This window comes from Acanthaster planci, linkage group LG07 (assembly GCF_054643075.1).
Source record: "Acanthaster planci isolate LZ-2023a linkage group LG07, COTS_SCS, whole genome shotgun sequence".
Lineage (NCBI taxonomy): Eukaryota > Metazoa > Echinodermata > Asteroidea > Valvatida > Acanthasteridae > Acanthaster > Acanthaster planci.
The window spans coordinates 4,952,612-4,971,284 of record NC_141783.1 but is presented as its reverse complement, the minus strand read 5'-3'; the positions used below and the strand labels follow the sequence as shown (position 1 = coordinate 4,971,284).

At 40.1% G+C, this 18,673-nt stretch overlaps 1 protein-coding gene across 4 annotated transcripts; it reads left to right on the top strand.

Moving 5' to 3' along the window:
• The first annotated feature begins 79 nt into the window (after positions 1–79).
• On the top strand, positions 80–18,158 carry lcmt1 (leucine carboxyl methyltransferase 1). 4 transcript variants are annotated; one of them, XM_087139433.1, is made up of 10 exons: positions 86–290; positions 7,447–8,210; positions 8,762–8,945; positions 10,201–10,289; positions 10,447–10,568; positions 10,694–10,832; positions 12,582–12,684; positions 13,225–13,447; positions 15,417–15,606; positions 15,953–18,158. In XM_087139433.1, the coding sequence occupies exons 5-10, from the start codon at positions 10,482–10,484 to the stop codon at positions 15,979–15,981; spliced, it is 771 nt and encodes a 256-aa protein (XP_086995559.1). In that variant the 5' UTR covers positions 86–290; positions 7,447–8,210; positions 8,762–8,945; positions 10,201–10,289; positions 10,447–10,481; the 3' UTR covers positions 15,982–18,158. The 4 variants fall into 4 exon arrangements, with proteins under 4 accessions (XP_022109568.2, XP_022109569.2, XP_086995559.1 ...); XM_022253876.2 differs by lacking the exons at positions 7,447–8,210; positions 8,762–8,945 and adding an exon at positions 9,827–9,910 and having other exon boundaries at positions 80–290; XM_087139434.1 differs by lacking the exon at positions 8,762–8,945.
• Positions 18,159–18,673: the final 515 nt, after the last annotated feature.

Genomic DNA, 18,673 nt, shown 5'->3' with positions numbered 1-18,673 from the left:
AAACGGAACTTCGTACGTGTAGTACATGTACATGGATATGTACTAGTAGGAGATGGGAACCAGTTGCAACTAGTCAACTGTTGAGGGCGACATGGATTACTATAAAAAATGGCGGCCCCTATGGATGAGAGTTTAAGCGCAGTACGATAACTACGAACTTATTTTCCACGGTAGAGATTCTGCCGTTAAGATCAGTAAATATTAACCCGCCAGACGATTTGGCTCCTGAACGACAATATGGTCGACGATGCGATTCATGCTACAAATGACGATGCTGCCATGTGTAAACGGTAAGCTTGGCCTATGATGTGATAGAGCAAAGGACACAGGAGTTGCAACTCAGGCACTTCAAAGTATGGTCGCCGCCGAGTCAGACGAATAATAGCAAACATTTCAAAAATGCCTGATTACTGCCTGCATCTTAGCCGGACAAGCGGGGCCAGTAACATCCTAGCAATACTTGTACTTTTTTGCTTGCAATTAGGCCTGAATACAAATTATCGCTGTTACCAGGAAATAGGGAGAGAAAAATCCCTAATATTAGACCTACATGTACTTTTGCCATCGTAAATAAACTTTTTAAATTTTGATACACTGTTCCATTATCTACATGTATGCAGAGTTTGCAATATTATTCTCCTCCGTCCAATACATCAGTGTTCAAAGACTTGGTACGAATTTGGCTGAGCAGGAGAGCTGTTCAGGCCTTCTGTTGGAGTGTTCCTCCAAGCATGGAGGTAGAATCACATGTGTGATTCTACCTCCATGCTCCAAGCTAGCTGAGCGAGGTGAATGTCCCTGTGAGTGTGGTTTGTTTTGTTTGTTTTATTTTATAACACTTTTCCACTGGCTATCAAACCAAAAATGAAATATTGAAAGTTAAATAAAAACATGTACATAAAACAATTGACATGGAACAACAAACAGATGATGGATGCAAAAAAGAATATGCCTAAAAAGCTAGTGGATGGCACGATGGAACAGGTGACAGCACCTCTACAAAGCCATCCCACCAAATGACGACCCCCTCTCCCACAAAATATGACATAAATATGACATAGAAAAGACAGGTAAAAAATGGAAATGTTTTACGAATGAGTCTCTTTGCAATTTTGACGGTGCTTTCAACTTTGCCATTAGTCTGCGGATACTGTGGAGAGTTGGTGATATGGGTGAACTGATACTCATTAGAAAAGTCTGCAAACTCCCTGGAGCTGCATGGCGGTCCATTTTCGGAATATACATGTATTGTATCCAGTATGCCATGTGCTGCAGAGTGGCATTTTAGCCATTTGATGACAGCCTTTGCATCTTTGTTATGGGAAAGACTTTTGTTTTCGAAGTAGTCGGAGTATTTGTCAACTGTGCATAGGTCTATGCCGATGTTCTTCTGTTGCTGTGGTTGATATTTGTGAAATGTTTTGCAGGCTGAGATATAGTCAGTTTAAGTCATGTGTCATGCCTGGCCAATAGACAAGGTCTCGAGCTCTTCGGAGTGTGCCCTGTACTCAGCAATGTGCACTGTGAAGATGTTCATGCACTCATGGCCTAGCTGATTTTGGAATGACACAGCATGTACCGCAAAATATGAAACCGTCCTGGTAAGATACAGATAGTAAAGTAGGGGCATGCCTCAACTGGCAGCTGGCCTTTGTTATCTGGCCCAGCCTTTTGAGATGTCCCTGTTTCTACTGATGAGCATTCAGTGTTTTTTAGATAGACACAAGATAGTGTATTTGCAAGCTACATTTCCTTGCCTGGCTTATAGAGTATGTCCACATTGTACTGACTTCAACGTTTATCATTTTACAGCTACATGTACATGTATGTGCAAATTAAAAGCTTTCCAGTGAGTTTTTGAAAAAAATGTCAGCAGAGCGTTAAGTTTTACTTCATAGAATAAGTACAGTGAGCCAGTTTAAATTGTCCAGAAAACGGATAACTGATTACTCTTTGCTCATGATCAGTGTTGGATGTCAGATACAGACACTAAATGACAATTTGGATCAGCTTTTGCTACTGTAAGTATATTGTATTGAGGATGTTATCAAAAATACACAAATGCAGAGCTTGAAAAAACACTGCCTGCCTTGTATTTTGAAGTACTTGTATCAGTTGCCGGTGGGCACGGATTTCAACTCTGTTTTTTGTGACTTTTTTTCAGAAATACACATAGAAAGGGATGTTTTGTTTAAGATAATTATGATTTATTTGAAAGAAAAAAAATTCATGCCTCACTGTAACTTTAAATTAACTAAAAAATAAAACACTAGGTTAATGGGAAAGGGTGGGAAGTAAAGATATGGTAAATAAAAGGTTTTTCTTTTCTCGGAATGCCTCACCAAACAGAATTGATAAATGCAAAAAAATATTCCTTATTCAAGATACACCAACTGGCAGATTTTCAGAAGTAGGGCGCTAGCAGTGCTCCGTAAAATGGTGTTTGCAGTGCACATGGGGGAATTATTGTATGGTGAGTTAAGTTTTACTACAGCAGATCAGACTTGGTTTACAGATAACAGTGTTCCTGTCACTCCAGTAACACCTGGTGTTCTTTAAGATATTATGCCAGTCAGGATATTAGTCAAACTTCCAGGTAGTGAAAGTGAAGCTGTAAAAAATTTAGTTTATATTTAAGAACAGTCAAAGTACTAAGTGCGCAAAGTAATTATAAAATTTAATTTATTCATTTATAAAGCACAAATTTCATACATAGGTATGCTCAAATGCGCTCTACAATGAAGACATTAAGCTTGGAACAATGAATACATTTAAACATGATTGAGCCGATGGCATACAAGGGCACCTCAGGCAGCTGCCAAACGACCCACATTCACCAACATCAGAAAAGGGGAGACAGTAAAAAGCTGTTACAGTTTTAGAGGTGGGAGGAAAACCCCAGAGGAATATTCTGGGTAAAACCCATAGGGAGGGTAGGGACTGAAAACCCAATCCACATGTGGATCAGGCTGGGAATAGCACCCGGGACCACAGAGGTTGAAGGCGAGGAAAGAACTACCTTGCCAACCCGACACACTTCACATGCACGTTGTACATTGTGCTGTAAAGCTGAGAAGGAAAGGGATATTCCAGCATATTTATCCACACAGTGTGAAATGTTGCAAAAAATACAAGTTTTGTACCTGAAGGCAGACTTAAACCTGTTTATCTACAGCAGCAGAGGACAGTCACGCAATGAAAGAAAGACTGCATCCCCCACTTCCAAAAATGGTTGAGCCAATTATTAATTGTGGCGTTGTATCAAAGGGAAATAACTACATGTAATTAATTATATATAACGGTTTGCCCGCACCCAATTACATGTAATTAGTTAAACTACATTGAATACAATGACTCTACAATGCATTTTTTTTATGATTTCACAAGGTCTATATAGGCCCTACTAGTACTGTTGGTTTCTAGTGGCATGATCGCCTCCTCAAACTAAACCCCTCCCACAGAAAATAGGAAGTAAAACAATTTTTTAAAATATGTTTTTCAAATATATGTTTTAATCAATTTGAGGCAAATGAATTGTAACTTCAAATAATTTATCACTGCGAGACGTTGGGGATCCTTGTCACTAAAGTCGGTCAATACTAGGCTTGGGCGGTATTGCCTTTTTTGATACCGCGTTATCCATGAAAAAAATACCGCGGTATTTACTAATACCGCGGTATTCGTTGCAGAAAGCAATGATGTCATCAAAAAGCAGCGGCGATGCTGAGATCAATGGCAAACCACAAACAACACCAGGGGCCAGCATAAAGGGTTTTAACGTCACAAAACCCCCTAAACTTAATAACTATTATAATTTATCTGTCCATTTGATGTCAAATAAAAATTATTTATGTGAATGAATTTTTTAAAAAAGGGACAGTGTTTTAAATACCGATTTGTTGCTTTGCGATTCATATCTGTGTGGTCACTCGTACATGTTTTATTCCTCCATGCTCGTACGGTGTCAAAATCTGCACATGTGCTGCAGTCAAGTTGGTACTCACTGAGACAGTGTGATATTGTAATGATTACGTGCGGGTCACCAATGGCTGCTCCTCTTAGCTGCGCCCTAACACTGCGCGTGTGCAATGGTAAGGTGGCTTTCAGAAAACTCTGCGACGCGGCAGTCGACTCTTTATTACGAAATCGGTTGTAACGAAATTCCGATTACAACAAGCACATATCTGTGGTCCTGGTGAAAACGTGCATATTTCTATGGGGAGAAAATATGTTACAGCAAAATAGCATTGAACGAAATTGCTGGTACAACGAAAGGTTTTCGTGACTCCGTTGCCAGAAAAACACTCTTTACGACCCATTCATAAAGCGTTTGCGAATCGCGGTGGTAAAAACACGTGCGCGGTTGCACCACACTCAGACACTGGTTCCTGCTGGGCCGAACCATTGCCAATGAAGGCATGATGGAAATGCGGCAACCAGTCAATGTACAGGTTCTGCCTAAAAAAGGGTCGTACGTTCCACTACATCGAATGCAGCTCTATAGTTGCAAGTCGAAAAAACACTGCCGTCACAAATTTTTCTGCAGGTTCATTCACAAAAATTGATCTCATGTCTGTGTTTGTGTTTTCTGTGTTCATGAATTTAATTTGAAGTTGTACTGCTTGTACTCAAGCGAGCGTGCTACCACAAAATTTCCAACACGATATACAGACATCGGTTGCCAGATTCCTGTTGTCATGACATGCATAGTGCACGATTAAAAAATCCATGATATTTTACATTCATTACAGAAACCCCAAAACAAAAATTCCCTACCCATTTCCGATAAAATACGCCCCAAATAAGTTCGCATGACCATTCTCGTATCCGAAGAGTCCAACTAATCGCCCAACACTGAATTATTCATATTGCTGCAAAAAGATCTAGCGTGCCCACCAATGAGACTGTGCGTTTTCATGAAGTACATTTGGCAAGACACAGCTATCCAATCGCAGTACTCGTTCATGACATTATGCTTCCTCAGCTTCCATCTCGCGCGTGGGCGGCCGAGCCGCAGTGGGCGAGTGATCTCGGACTACCAATCAATCGTGTCATGCAGCTTGTGTTAAAAATCAAAAGAGAGGCAAAAAATTAAACAAAAAAAAATGTCTCTCCGTGACACGATTTGTGTTGGAAAGACTACTTACATGGATGGGGGCTTTAGTTGATGAGCCTTCACATTCTTACAGGTACATCCAGGCCTACATGTGCATGCAGGTTAGTTACTGTTGGCTTCGTCGTCATCCATGGCGATTGAAAGTCTTTTAAAAATCGATCGATGCTTTCACATGTGTTTGCTTTTTTAAATTTCACATGCACATTAAACATGTTGTCCTATGACAGTGAAGTTTATTATTCTAAACACATCACAAGGTATTTGATTAATCATAACCGAGAGATCTTTTTGATCAACCATGTTGTCCTAATTTTATTCGGGAAAAACTGAAATACAAGCAGTGACAAGTGAGGAATCGGGTTTTTGCTTCTCTTTTCGTGTGGTTGGAACGATTGTGAGAACAATAAAAAATGATCATTGATTGCCGTGGATGTCGAACAGATGCAGATTTATGGAATCATTTTATAGTTTAAAACACACATTCCTGGCTTCTGTTAGATAGATTTTCACACTCTACTTGTACATGTTGTATATAAAGGACAAAAAAGACCCTAAGATAGCACAAGGCTAGCACAAGCAGCATTCGCATTTTCTGATCCGCCAATAGAAATCTTTGAAAATAAAGTTCAGAGCAGACACGGCTGATTTTTAATTCCCAACCTGTAGGGCTATGATACATGTACGTGTATACATGTGCCAATGAGTAATAGAAAAAGCACTGCCTACAAGCTGTTCCAAAACCGCAAATTTGACGGTGGCGATAGGGAAACAAAACCTTTTGACAGGCAGGTTGATGGCTGCATGCTGAAGTATCACGTTACGTCTTATCTCCTTACTAAAAGAGACAATACAAACGTGATGCTGGATGACTGAAACCACAAAGTATGCAGTCACTGTTGTGGATATAATTGTCTACTTTCATCGCATGAGGGTTGTGGGAACATTCTGAACAAATTAGCCAGAATACCGCGGTGTTGAAATTCAATACCGAATTAGTCGGTATTCCGGTATTCATGGATTGTTAGGCGGTATTGCTCGGTATTAAAAACAAAACCGCGTATTCTGGAGGAATGATTCTGGGGAATGTGAGTGATGGGTCTACCCATGCCACGCTGGTGCCCGCTACCATCAGTCGGCCTAGAGGGAATTTGATGCAGACTTTGGAGCCTGGTAAGTCCCCTGTTGCTACTCCTGTTGAATTAGCTCCATAATCTATGCTTTCAGTCACTTCTTCCAGTTTCCTACAGTATCTGCAGTATCGGGAACTCTGGCCCCAAGCACATTGTCAGTTATTTCCTCTTCCGATTCGAATCTAGCTTTAACTAGTGTATGTGATGATCTTGAGGCCGCAGTTTCTCAGCATCTAAAAGACAAAATTTGGAGGGGGGTACATAGAGTTCGGTACCCTGTTGAAATCGTCGCGTGGCTTGGATAATTCCTTTGATGAGACGCTTTTTACAATCTGGTCCAATGGGTCTCCGCTTTGGCAGCTTCGCCCCCATAAGCAGGCTCTGCTTAGGGCCGGCGACCATTTAGACCCGGTTTGATTCAGTTCTGCTTGCCCTGAAGAAGGTACTCGGTTACCGAAAGCTCAGTAATTACATGTTTCAGAGCACTGATTTTATATTATATTCTTGCTTTCCATAAGGGTTCTGATTCAATTGGAAGCATGAATCAATTAGTATACGGTAATCTAATAGTATAAAAGATGATAAAATAAATTGGTAAAGTTTAAAATATGGGGAATAAACACTGTAAAGCACAGAGCACAACTAAATCTAACAAAATGTTAAAGGTGCTACATTAAAATGAAGAAGTATTAAAAAACACTAAAATTCCGTTCACCGGGGATTTAAAATACAAAATAAATACATGTATATTTCAAAATAAAAGTGGGATAAAAACGTGGAGTAAACATGAAAATTAAAAATCAAAAACAAAAAGAGAAGAAAAAGCAAATAAATATTTTCAAGTACTGCATGACTAAAATAACTCGGAAGAAAACATTAAATATGTTAAAACTCATTAATGAAAGTACATGTACATGTACATAGACAACCTAATAAAAACATTAGTACAGCATATTAAATAATGCTTATAGAAATAAAATTGTATTGAGAACAGATAGACAACATGAAATAGTGAAAGACGTTAATTATGGAGAGATTTTAACTATTAAAGCGATTTTGCTTGTCTCTGAGCTGTGGTCAGTTTGTTCCATCCCAGAGTCCCAAGTATCAGCAGGTTGACATGGTTTGTCAAAGCATGATGATGGACTCAGGTTGTTCATGCATTTGTAAACTTCACGTATTTTGTGGTTTGCCCATCAGGCTGACAATGATGTCCACAAAAGTGCCCCAAGTAGGTCCTAGAAGTGAGTTCTGGGGTGAGCGGCAAGTATTAATTTTGCAAGTTGGTTATAACGAGTTTTGAAAGCTTGTTGGAGTAGCTACATGCACAACTTGACCAAGCATGGTCACAGTAATCAAATAATGGTAAGATCATGGCATGACTTAACATTTGAAATGTAGAGCTTGGAAGACAGGATTTGCAGAATGCTGCAAAAACCCATTTTGGTCGATATTTTCTTGGCAGTAGCATCAACATGATTAGTCTATTTAAAAGTCTCTTGTTCATTAAAATTGCAATGAAATTGCAATAAGGGTTTTTCTGTCAGCCTTTTTTTTGAATCCATAAATGTTTTGTGGAACATACTAAACTTGTGCAATACAGTCAATTCCACCAAATTTGCAACAAATATAGGATGATGCTTTTTTTTTGGTTTTAAGAATTATAGTTTTTTCTAAGCCTAAACACCTTGGACTGAAAGTTTAATTGAAATCTGGTAGCACATAGTCAGCAAGTATCCCTTGTTGGCTTCTCGGCATCACGGAAAACATTTGATGCTCAATGTGTGGATGAAAATGTCATCTATGTCATCATACAGGTCTAGTTTCAAAACTCTGTAATACAGTTGAGCGATGTGGCATAGTCTGAACGTATCACCTCCTGACTGATTCTGGGATGGTGCATGCTACTCAGGTTCTGTTTGTTTCATGCAGATTCGGATTGCAATCAATCTGTGATTTGTCAGGTGAGATTTGAAGCTTTTCATGGTGGTGGTAGCAAGTAAACTAGGTTTGCAGTAGCACCAGTCAGTATGCTCTGACGATGGACAGAGCATACTGTCCAAGACCACTGGTTCAAAAAGAGATACATGTATTTCCATGGTGCTGCTGCAAATGTATTAGTTTACTGTGATTTGTTGTTGGTTCACTGACTCTAGAACCTGCCTAGTGGATAGCACAAACCAGCTTTTGGATCACTAATCGTGATCCAGATCTGTCCAAAACAAACATACTCCTAGACTGAGAGTGCGTGATCAGCACTGTCATTTCAAATCTTGAGGTTTAAGTCTTTACGAATACAAAGTTCTAATTAAATTCTGTTACAGCTACCCGGTAGCTAAAAATTACGTCATAAATCGGAAATTCTGTTTGGTTTAGGGTTATTATTGCTGAACTGTACAAGGTTTATACAAGAAGTGTATAGAACTTCATTTAGGAGGTAATAAAACCCTTGTTTGGCTGTGAGGTAACTTTGAGATTTTCTGCCCTGTTCCGGCCTCCTTGTTAATCTCTGTAGTGGAGAATTCAGTGGAGGATTGGGACATGCATCAAACAACAGGGTCTGGGTCTGTCCTCTGAAAGTGAAATGCAACTTTGTACAGTGGAGTTTGTACTTCAGATTTCTTCTGTCCTACACCTGACATAGTCCAGCCCCGGCTGGACTATGGTGTTATCAAGTGCACTGAAAATGATACAACCAGGTAAAGTCACAAGTCTGGACAATATCAGCCTATTGTGTCCTGAAGGAACTACAGTATATAAGGAATTGTCAGATCTTCTCACAAAAATACATGTACATGTGTTTGTAAATCACTTTAAGGGGGGTTTAAGTGCCAGCTGACTAGAAACATGCCAACAGTACTCCCATCTTGAAGAAAGGGCAGAAGTACAAGTACATGTATCTCCTGTCAAACTATAAGCCTATCAGCCTCACATGTATAGTGTATTAAGCTCATGGAACATGCAGTACACATACATGTATACTGTTGACCCCTTCACGCTGGGACGTGTTAAAACATGCCGTAAAAATCGAGATCCTCAGCCTGCTTTTCAGCTATTATTCTCGGCCCATGCTCGAGCGAACACGTTGAAAGAAGGTAGACCCGGGCTCTTGTGTACATGTATATTGTAATTGGTCTTTGTGTGTAGCCCAGAAATGAAAAGACCGAATTTGCATCATAATCACCAGCTTCACAATAGTCCCCACTTTGAAAAGAGGCAACGGGAATGTGGAAGCGTGAGTAAAGCCGCATGCCACCAAACAATCAGCCTTTTCACCGTGTAATTCAAAGAGTGCAGAGCACGCTGGGCCACAAACCGAGAATTTGCGGTTTGGCAGGTGGCCTTCATGGCCAAGCGAAGCTGGAATTCTTGGAGTCGGCTTTCTGAAAGAAATTCCCGTCCAGAAGGGGTTGAGTAACAGATGGTGTACATGTAGCGTATAGTGAAACGTGCACTATGTACTGCATGTTTAAACTCTTCCTTTTCATTCTTTCTACATTTTTGGCTTGACCTATTATTTGATATTTTGGGCCATCTTTTCTTACAACAGAACTTTTGTTTTGGTTCCCATGTCATCCAGGAAAGGTCCCTCCTTGGTACATATACCAGTATATCAACAGGGGTGTGAGAATTCAGCGTTTTTGTACACCTTGTCTGTGCAAAAGTATGGGAATTTTTTTAAATTTCAGCTTTTTTTCCAGCTGTTTTCAGCTTCAATTTTAAGTGGCCATTTACACCCCTGATCAACTTGAGAGTTGCAATTTTTCAGACTACAGGTGTAGTTATACCCTACTTTGTGCCCACACCTGTGCCTCTGTAACAACAAGATGTCATCTTACTAATCTCGATCACATGGATCATTTAAAGTAAAGTGTGTGTTTTCAATTTTTGTTCATTTTCACTCTGTCTGTGTTACATGTATGTCCGACTTTAACATTTTTCTGTTGAATTTAGATTTGCAGTTCAGCAGGGGTACTGGAAGGACCCCTACATCCAATTTCTAGTGAAAGCTGGAGAGAGGAAAGCGCCAGAGATCAACAGAGGTACATGTACGATACATTGTCTACAACACCACTCACAACTTCTGAATCAAAATTATACGCTAATGAACATGTATGCATGATCACTTCACCCTGTTACAGCATTTACAGTTTTACAGAAGCTTTAAAAATGTAACAAGTACCGGTAACTGCGTCACAGGTTACTTTGCAAGAGCAGAGGGTCTTCGCAGTGTCATGAGGCAGTTCTTAAAGCTGACCCACTGTGCCTGTCAGATCATCAACTTGGGGGCTGGATTTGACACCAACTTCTGGCTTCTAAAGGTAATGTACAGATCTCCTACTGTTGGTCCTACAGCCAAAGTAGTAAAATGTACATGTACCATACAAATGGCTACACATTTGTGAATTATATCAGCCTGTGTCCTAAACTCATCCATTCCATACAGGATGAGGGCCTAGAGGCAGACCTCTTTGTGGAGCTGGACATGAGAGCAGTAACCAGTCGAAAGTGTCACATGGTCAGAACCAGAGCAAAGTTGCTGGAACCAGTTCAGGCCAGTCATGGAACTACACCCGTGGTAATTGGTGAGAAATAAAATTTAAATGCAAAAATGGATTTGTATTAAGTCCATACAGAAATTGAAAGAGAGGGTGCAGGCATTTACACAAGTGCTTTAGATTTTTTGGCTATGAAAAAAATTGATTGAAGAGTACAATGTACATGTACCATATTTCTGACGGATTCCTGTGCTAAGTTAATTATGGCAATTTTGACTACCACATACATGTACATGAAGCACATTGTTAGTGTGGGTGATGTGTGCTGTATACTGTTTAAACTTCAAGGCCCAACTTACATTGCACTGCAAGTAATAAATTTTTTCTAACCACCGCAGAAAAATTCTCTGCTATTGGTTAGTGTATTTTATTGGTTAGCATGGAATATTGGCCATGTGCATATACTGTATGTACATGTACAGTACGTGTACATTGTAAATACCGGTATCCCATAACTCTGCCCCTACTGTCTGGGGTTAACACAGAATCTGCAAAGAATGGTGTTAGTTAGGAAAGCCATGAAATTAGGCCCGAATTATAGTATGAAAGCATTTGAACACCACACCTTATATATGTTATAACAGCCTTGTTGTGATATATTATTTTACTATGGTGCTATTGAGTATGAATGGTTTTAATCACAGTGAGAAGAATAATTTCATGAAGTGATAGATGGAATAGTATTTTGGCAAGGATTCCCCAGTCCCAACGTAAGTTTGGAGGGGTCAAGTCTGAAATCAACCAGGGGCATCAACTCAAGCCTTAACTCAGGTTCCGTCTCATTCCGAAAAATCACTCAGAGTGACCTAAAGGATAATGGAGCAGATCCATTGTTGGAAGTATACCACCAATCAAGTTGATTATGATCCGTCAATTGGACAATGCACAAAACCAAGGACACCGAACAGTTGGATTAGGGGTAACCTCGAGCAACAATGGTGATTTGTTACAGGATTTTAACTAGCGCTGAATTGATTCAGTACATGAATTTTGGAATAATTGTATTGGATGAACCTAATGTGACCTCTGCTAACATCTGTGGTCTTGAATTGAGTGTACATGTATTTGCTACATGTGCACACAGCTAATATTACACTGCTTCACTCCAATCAGCAATGCACTGGCTAATGTTGCCTTGCACAACTTTTGTGCAATGCACAAATCAGTGGTGAATTACAGGGTTACTATCATCAGTACATTTCCAGTGTTGGCTAATATGAGACCAGATACCATCGCTGGACCCACTTTGCACAGCACACCTCATTGTCGCACTTCCTAACATCGCATTGCATAGCCCAGTATTACTGTAGTGATACGGTCCACATTCACGAAGCACTACAGCACCATGGGCTCAGCCCAAATCCTTCCCAGTACACCTGCAAGTGAATGGCTAGACCTTACCATCTGTGTTGTGCTACACGGAGACAGTCTGCCTGCACTCACACCTAGAGTGGCATTTACTACACCCTATAGCAACATGCACCAGTGAGGACACCCAAAACTTACATCTACACAGCTCTGCCACCACTTGAAACCTAAACTACACCCATTTTACATTGAGAGCACTTTGTTCCACCCATCCCGCATGTCTCAGGACATGTACAGTACATGTATGCACTTGCAGCAATTATGCATTCCTCATATATATGATCACCGGTCAGGCAATATTGATTTATTCAGGCATTGATTAAATAGCAGTATACCTGAAAGAGTAAGGGTTAAGAGAATTCCATTCCAGAGATGCATTTACATATATAGTGCATGCTTTGTATGCAGAAGATGCAGAGCTTCACTCAAGGCATTATCACATCATGTGGGCTGACTTGAGAGATCTGAGGCAGGTAGAAGAGAAACTCAGTCAAGTTGGAGTGGATAAAAAGTAAGTAGCAAATCCTAGTGTTAAAAGGAAGAGGGGCAAGCCTTCAGCGAGTCTGATACTGCCATGGTTTGTCACACTCAATGACAATTTTCCCCTTTCCTGCAGTCTGGTTTAGCTAGTTCACATTACTAATACATGTAGATGGTTGTGTCCATTGCTTGTACAGTAGGTAGTGGTTCCCCCTTTTTTTGCATATAGATATTACACAAGGTAAAATGTCACAGGTCATATGACAATGAAATGTTGGTAAATCTCAAGCTGCGTCTGAATTGTTCCGCAGAAAGCAGTTGTCTTTGGGAATAGCTGCATGCATTAGCCAGTGGTTTCCATTTACACATGTATTATTTCCAGCTTTAGCGAAGTCATTAGGACCTGGTCTCTGACTTCATAATTTGAGGGATAGTGAGGCTGTTTTCGGACAAATCTGAAAGCTTATGAAAAGAGTGGTGTTAATTCTAATACAAAATTTTTTACCCAGATCTCCTTCAAACGTTGCTCAAACTCCTTATGTGCTCATATTGTTTCCAATTTCTCACCCAGCAAACCTACCCTGTTCCTGAGTGAATGTGTGCTGGTTTACATGCCAGTGGACAAGTCCAACAGCCTGGTCAAGTGGGTGGCCAGCAACTTTGGTACTACCTTCTTCCTGAACTACGAGCCAGTCAACATGGGGGATCGTTTTGGCCAAGTCATGGTGGCCAACCTGCGCAAGAGGACCTGTGACTTGGCAGGTGTGGAGGCTTGCATGAGCCTTGAGACACAGGTGTGGACTTCATTCAAATCACTTGCCATGCAGCTTGCCTGTCCTTTGCCGACTATTCTTGCTAAAGGCAGGTGTACACGTGTAGATTGTGACACAATCCTACCAAAACAGGTCCAAAACTGTGCTGTTTTACCTGATGAAAAGAGTTTTTCATGACACAAACATGTTCAGCTTGAAATAGTTCAGATCAGTCTAGAGCCAATGATTTTCCGTGATCACGGAAAACGGATGGATTTTGCGGAATCAACACTTTGAAATGGAATCCACTGCTTGAAACAGAACTTGCAAAATTTCCCTCTAAGAATGGCTTAAAAAGTAAAGAAAACTTTCTGCAAAGTACTAAAAAATAAATGCCTACCAAACCCATTTCAAATGCTTGCTTTTAATGAATGAATTATGCTGGAAACTTGCTAAATTGCACCACTCCACCACATGATTGGGTCGTTTTCGCAGCATCAGTGCCGATACTCGTAAGCGTTATGCATGGCGTGCGTGGGCCCCATATGTGCAGCGGCAGCTGGCACAGCCGCGGCACGGTACATTGTGTATACAAACATTGGCCATTCACACGCATGCACCGTACTAGCAATAAAATCAAGAGGCAAACAAGTTCTTACTCACATTTATGACTATTGCACATGTGGGGAGTTTAGTCTGTGAATCCGCATGGACGCCTTGAGACAAGGCTAGTACCGCATGGATAAACAATGAAACCGCGGCAGCGAAACAGAAGACTAATTTCATATTTCTTGCATTAAATGAAACCTAGTAAGCTTGGTGCACCATAGCTGAATGGACCCTCAGAAATGTGCAGTGAAGACTGAAGTTTTCAGTCACAAACATACATTTTAAGGCTCAGATTTAATGTTAACTTTCTGAATTTTGTCACACAACTGCCAAATAAAATGGTGGGTCGATGTCTAACATTAACATATTGTGATCAACGACTGTTAAATGCAAACCCTTACTCTGCGACTTCACTATACATGTACATGTTTGGAATCTGATTTCATACACGAGGAAAGGCACATGCATTGTCTGTTAATTAATCGTAGCAAGTTTTGGCGATCGTGCCCCGGTGGGAAATCAAAGGGTGGGGTGTGCGGTATTTATTGTCTGGATTTTTTAAATTTTTTACTACAGAAATTATAAAAAAAGTTGGAAACATTGCAGAATATTTCCAAACAATATTGTTGCAATTTTGTTTTTTTTCTTTTGGGAGGTCGATGTGGTTGGGCAAATGGCTTCCATACATAGTTTAAAACTTACTCTCCTATTTGATGCTTCCGAAGGTATGAAACGGAATTCGAATTTCTGAAGCGGAATTCAGGATTTGGTGAAACGGAAAATACCCATTTTTGAAACGTTTTGGTAGAACTTGCACAGAATACATGTATCTGACTGGCTAACAGCGACTGTCACAACCATGACCGCTTACACTCAGTTTTCCAAGGTATCTTGCAACATACTTTCCTCTTACGTAATTTATCTACCTTGGCTATGAAGGATGCTGTAGCAACATTTACATGCACCATAGCACAAGTTTCCTTCTAAGTGGGAATCAGTTTGAAGAGGAGCTGACACCCATTGATGAACCATTTGTATTTTTATCTTGTGCCTTATTGAGCTGGTATCACAGATTGCGGGGGTATTTTTGATGGGTGGGATATAAGGAGTGATTAATCCTGTTGCAGTGCACAGTACTTCAAAATTCTTATTCTTGGCATGGTTACTACTATTGTGGAACCATTTACTGCCTTTTTCTCCAATTTCAGTTTCTATAACTCTTTCGTCGCTTTATCTCCAAACAAGTCAGAAATATTTAGCAGAGTGCCAACATTTATTTCATACATTTCATGACTTCACTTGGTCCAAAGATAAGTGAAATATTCCTTCATTTCTTCCAGAATCAGATTTAGAGACCTGTTTGGGAAATATATCACGAGTATTGTCCCCCCCCCATGTCTAGAAAGAGCGGTTTCTGTCCAATGGTTGGGAGGGAGCAACAGCCATGGACATGATGACAGTGTATCATAACCTCCCTGGGGAAGAGTTGCAACGCATTGAGCGGCTGGAATTCATGGATGAGAGGGAGCCTTTGCAACAACTGATGGATCATTACTGCATAGCCTGGGCATGGAGGGATGTGAACAAGATTGGTAAGACTGTCAGCAGAAGTTGGAGGCTATGCCATTAACCAGTGCATTGTAAATGGTGTTCACTGACCCTTGTTGATATTTAAATAATACTACACCCTTGCCTTCTTGAGTTAGCCTATTCAACTCTGTGTACTCATTGCCAAAGGCAAGTAAACTTATGGAGAGGGGGCTTTACCGCATACCTCTATAGCAGTACTTCATCTTCTTACATTACAGCACTGTTGAACGATTATTGAACACCCTTCATCTTCTTTGCGTCACCATTGCTCAGGGTCAGTCTGATGCAGTTTCTTGCAACTGTGGTCTGATGTTAGACTTTTTCTCTTGCTTTGGTCCCAACTTTCAGGTCTGGAGTTAGTTGGCTTTAACAGGTGATACTCAGAAACTCACTGAATGAAAAGTGATGCAACCCTGAACAAGTCATGGAGTGAATTAAAGAGACACCTTTTCAGAATTTTCAGTTTAATGCTTGATTTCAGGATTTGTTTTTATTTCAACATGATTTTGAAGCGTTTAGTTGACTCAAATTCTTCTCATTGTGCAGTTCTCATGACAGTTACATCTTACTCTACAGTTGCTTTGAGTCAACAAAATCTGTGTAAACATAACTCAGTACTTTAAATTAAATCACTTTAACTGAAAAGTCGCAAATTCATCAGTGAAAGTTCAAGACAGTAATTTGTTTCAATGTAATTTACATATGTGTCAACAAAATGTAGTGTTGTGGTTAGTATGATGGTATTTGGCTGCATAAGGGTAGATTCAGTATTGCTTCATTTCAAAATGTGAAAGTAATAATTCTCAGCATGTCAAAAATTTATGTAGTCAGCATATATTTAATTTCTTTATGTGTTTGTGTGCATAATGATGCATGAGTCGATGTGTTCTACCTTCAGAGTTTTATCAAAGTGTGTGAAAATTCTCAAGCCATGATGCTGTTCATTACTTCAGTTAGCTGCATCTATGTTGAACTTGATTTGGCAGTGCAAATGATTTAACAGCTAAGGCAAAAATGAAGAAGTACGATGTGTTCCTGCTGATAAAAACTTAAATTGTTTTTAACAGCCAATGCACACATTATATTGTGTAAAGGTCAGTGAACTGTAAAAACTATAATGCGCACTGTAAAGTGCAAACAGCCCTATTAGACCTTCAAATACAAAAAAATGGGGTCCATTTGGGAGGGGTATACTTTTTGCAAATTATGACATCAAATAACATTGTTATACCATGGTCATAGATAGTGAATTTTTATTGGTTGCGAACTGATTACGTGATGCTACAAGTGCGCATCATTCACGCATCAAGCACACTGGCAATGTTGGCAGGCCACAAAGAATGATGGATAACGTTGATCTTTCCCACCAATGATTTTGTGGTGTCTACTGCATTGTAATTGTTTAATCTTGGGTATGAGGGTGGATGACCGCGGTGGTACTACTAGTACTTACCAATTATTGTAGGAGTTGTGCCCTTTGTGGAAGACATTGTATGTTCACAAGTGCTACTTTCTTCACTCTGTCACGACGGAGACCCACGGGTTATTAAACTTCTGTTCGTGCACCCAGCTGTACTCATGGAACATCAGTATGCTCTGATCTCTGTTTCTGCTGCTGTTGCTATTGCTTTTATATAAATTGCTCATGTGGTTGTCTCTTCTGATCTGCTTTTCAATCTTGTCAATCTTGAAATCCAACCAGTTGACAAAAACCCCAGTGCTTTGTGGGTGGAATTTGTATATGTGGGACGTGTTCCTGGGCGATTTTCAAGATTTTCCGTTTTCAAAGAAGAACAGTATACAGTGGTATACTATGTCAAAACAATGACGAATTACCACCATTAATGCCAACTGAAAAATGATGGCAATTCCCAGCAGCTTGGTCTTAAGTTCCTGGAGCAGTCTTTTGCTACAAGGCCCAGCTCGTGTGTCCGATTTCAGGCAACCCCAGCTATGCGCATAAAGCCAACATCTCCGGTACCAGGTACCCCGGCACAGAGTGGTTTTAATGTCAGGTTTCTGTAGAAAACCAGAAATCCTGGATTTTTCCCTCCCCCCCTCAAAAAAACAACATAGGTCAACAAAGGACATCAACATTAATTATTTTCCTTATAATTTAATATCTAATTTGCTGTTCAAGTTTTTCAATTTGTCAAAGTGTTTTAATTTATCATGCTATAAAATATACACATATTACACAAGACCATTCCAGTGTTATTATCTATGACCATGGTATAACCAAAAAATAATTATTGCCTGCTGTGATGGGATCCATGGTGTTTTGTTCATACAATGCTGGCAACAATTGTTAACTAGCACACAGAATATTCGTGGCAGTCCCAATAGTACAAAGTTGCAGTTAGGTTTTTATAAACACTTTAAAAAGTTCTATATTGCAGCTGTTGCAGTAGCTTGAGTTGCATCTACATATTTCAAGTCACATTTAAAACTAGAGGTAGTGGTTGTTACAGAAACAACCACAGAGCTGTTTCTGATTTTGAGTTGTTTAATGGGGAAAAATAAAATAAACAAAAATCAATTCCAAAAATCACAAGATGACGTCATTAATCTGGAATAATTTCTTGTATCAGGGTCTTTGTTGCCTGTAACTTTGACAACGATCAAAGATCTCAAAGTGATCAAAATGGCGGCTTGAAAACATGTACAAAGTCAATGGACTAAAAACACATGCAGAAAAACTGCTCCTTTAAGTTCATGTCACGTGATTTGCGCTTAAACTCTTCCCCCACAGAAGTGTGGGTCGGGGCTCCTAGTGATACTTACCCCTGCCCAGCCTACATATGCAAATTTTCCATGTGCTATTACAATTTGCTGAAAATACTTGACTATGCATGCTGCACCTTGACCCTGCACAATGCATAATACACTGCGATCCCGCCGCCATATGCAGAGTGGGTCGGCGACGGGAGCTGTTGTAGTTACTAAAAGAAAATAGGCGGGCATCGCTCAAGCGAACACACACCAGAAGAAAGAAATGTCTATGATGAAGTATTCACTGTCCGGCCCGGGGCAGTGCTGGGCACTGTCCGGAACACCGAGCGCAAGGTT